This window comes from Alligator sinensis, unplaced genomic scaffold (genome assembly GCF_000455745.1).
Source record: "Alligator sinensis unplaced genomic scaffold, ASM45574v1 scaffold405_1, whole genome shotgun sequence".
In the NCBI taxonomy this organism is placed as follows: domain Eukaryota; kingdom Metazoa; phylum Chordata; order Crocodylia; family Alligatoridae; genus Alligator; species Alligator sinensis.
In genome coordinates, this window is record NW_005842738.1 from 388,411 (window position 1) to 391,073 (window position 2,663).

General features: G+C 42.2%; 1 protein-coding gene across 4 annotated transcripts in view; it reads left to right on the top strand.

The window, feature by feature from the left end:
* Positions 1-2,663, top strand: part of BCKDHB (branched chain keto acid dehydrogenase E1 subunit beta) — a 289,020-nt gene that overhangs the window by 1,740 nt on the left and 284,617 nt on the right. For 3 of the 4 annotated variants that reach the window (XM_006034413.3, XM_025216409.1, XM_006034412.3), the window contains exon 2: positions 1,809-1,886. In XM_006034413.3, the coding sequence (XP_006034475.2) occupies positions 1,809-1,886 (78 nt within the window). Of the gene's footprint in view, positions 1-968; positions 1,095-1,808; positions 1,887-2,663 lie in introns of all 4 variants that reach the window. The other variant, XM_025216410.1, reaches the window with a different exon arrangement.

Consider the following 2,663-nt stretch of genomic DNA (forward strand, 5'->3'; position numbering starts at 1 on the left):
CTCCCCCCCCCCCCCCCCCCCTCGCCACTCCTGGAGCATATCTATAAATGCGCTCAGATGCTAGGTGAGTTTCAGAAGTTTAACTCCAAATTCTGGAAAGTTTGGGTTGTCAGAATAGTTTAAAAAAACCAAAGGCAGAGGAGCCAAAGACATTTTAAAAAATTCACCCTTTTTCCTTCCTTTAACTTAAGTTAGTTAATTTTTACAAGTTTCATATCATTCTAACTATTCCTTTTGACTTGTGCTTCTTGTAGCATCTCTTAAAGGATGCTATACCAGATGACAAATAGCAACTAATAAAATTTTGAAACACTGGGATGCATAGGATCAGTACAGGCCAACTCAGGGTTGAAATAACCGGTTTCTGGCAACAGTGTATAACAGTATGATGAAGGTAAAAGCTGTATCTGTTCAAAGTTTGAGATGGATGGAAGCTTGGTATCATGATTTAATTCTAAGTAAGAATTCAAATACCTACTTTCACAGGAGCTTCAACCTGTCTGATTCTAAGGACAGGTTCACCTTGAGACCTTGGTTTTGTCATGAGTTGAAAGAGTGCTTCCAACTGAAAAATTGCCACCCTGTATTGTCAGCCAGCTTGGTAGGCTTCCTATTCAGCTACAAATTGGGCACAATTCTGCCTAGCTTATGGAAACTGACTTGATCCTATTAGAAGCTGGTATGTCTACTAGTTAGTTGTTTTTGTGCTACATCAGGAATATCTGCCCTCCTCAGCATGCTGAGATGAGGTAGGGAAACGGGTAATAAATGTTAAGGTTTAAAGCTTTAAAAAAAAAAAAGGTTGGGGGGCGGGCAGGAGGGGGGAAGAAAACGGTTACAACGTGACAAATCCCAGTAAAAGCAGCCCAGTATCTTTATTGTTTCCCGGACCATCATTGTTTTTCAGCATTAAAATGTTTTCCCACTCTGCTCCTCTCTTGACTATTTCCCCTACTGTTTGTTCCTAGAAGTCCAGTAGGTCAATCTTGCAGTTCTACAGACAATAAGATTCTGGGCCAAATGGTAGTTCTGGGCTAAATGGTAGTGATGGATGTTGGCTGCAACTTGGACGTGAACTGGTGACATTTAACAGGGTTGGTAACATTGCAGTGCTTTATTTGAAGTTTGTTCCTTTAGGGCAGTGGTTGTCAACCAGGGTGTCTGGAGGTCCTTTCAAGGGTGGTACAGGGTGCTACACAATGTTAGCACTGTTAGGTATGCAAACATTCACACGATAAACTGAGATTTTGTATAGGAATCCATAGTCTTAAATGCCACTGTGGTGTTTGCAACAGAAGATTTGCTCTATTATTTTTCTGTAGGGGGGAAAAAAAAAATGGAAAAGCTAAGAGCTGAAGGGTTATTTTCTGAAGGGTGCCTTGTCTGTCAGGGGTGCCTTGAGTTTAGAAAGGTTGAAAACCACTGCCTTGCAGGAAAGGTAATTGTATTGTAACTTGTAGGTTCTCATTTTTTTTAATATAACTTGTGATGTTGCAGTCTCTTGCTCATAGCATTCCTTATTGTGTCTGAAGGAAGTTACAGCATTTGTTGCAGCCATGAGTTTAACTTCTGAAAGATATTTGATATGTTAGCTATCTGTATTGTTATCCCAGTAAATACAAGGTGTGCTGACCTGTTTCCCACTACGTTAAAGTTATTATGTGTAAATATGTCCTTGCTATAAAGAAAATATGAAGAATTACGTCTTGGTCAGTGGCTGTTACCTCATAGGAGATCGTATAAGTGTTGTCTCATTGTTCCCTCCCCATAAATTAAACAGGCTTTTTTTTTCCCTCTTCCCCACACAGGACAAACCCAGAAAATGAATCTCTTCCAGTCTATAACAAGTGCCTTGGATAATGCCTTAGCCAAAGATCCTACTGCAGGTATGCTATCCTTGTAATTGTGATCCTTGCTGTAGCGTGGAGCTGCATGGAAATAGGAAGCTTTTTGGTTTTTGTAGGGGTCTTTTTCCCATTAATGGAAAAACGTTATCTTTAAAGTTAAATACAGTACAAACTATTGGCAGTGTTTTTAATGTAGAAATAACCTACTTCACTTCCCATGTTGTGGTAGTGTTATTGATGTTTTAGCTGTGATGGAACTAGGTGAGAAGCAAGGATTTTTGGGGTAATAACTTTTTTATTGGACCAAGTGCAGTAAAAGTTATTCCCCCCACCCCCCCCCCCCCCCCCCCCCAAATCCTTGCATTTCCCAAATTGGTAAGAGGGAGGATTCACTGTATATGTCTTATGTACTTAAGGGCCATAACCTTTCGGCTATAGTTATGTTTCTCCTGTAGTAACTGGTAGCATTGTTGCTATCCAGTGTTGAGCTAGGGAGAGCTCCATTGCTTAATCTGTTCTGGCTACTGGTAATGTTACTGATACTGAGGGGAAACTTGACTCCTAGTATGCAAGTTGTGCGGGTCGGCTCCCGATCCCATCCTCGCCATGTGCGAGCCGGGCCCGTCTTTGCGCACACGGACTGTGGCTAGCAGCCCGGGCACGTGGGGCCGAAGAAAACTGCGGGGCGGTAAGGTACGCGCGAGCTAGAATCAGTTACGGAGGCGTAATGGTTGATTGAAAAGATTATTTACTTACACCCAAGGTGGTCGCGGTGTAGGCTGGACAGCTTTCCAGGCGCAGCTCCGCTTGAATCCT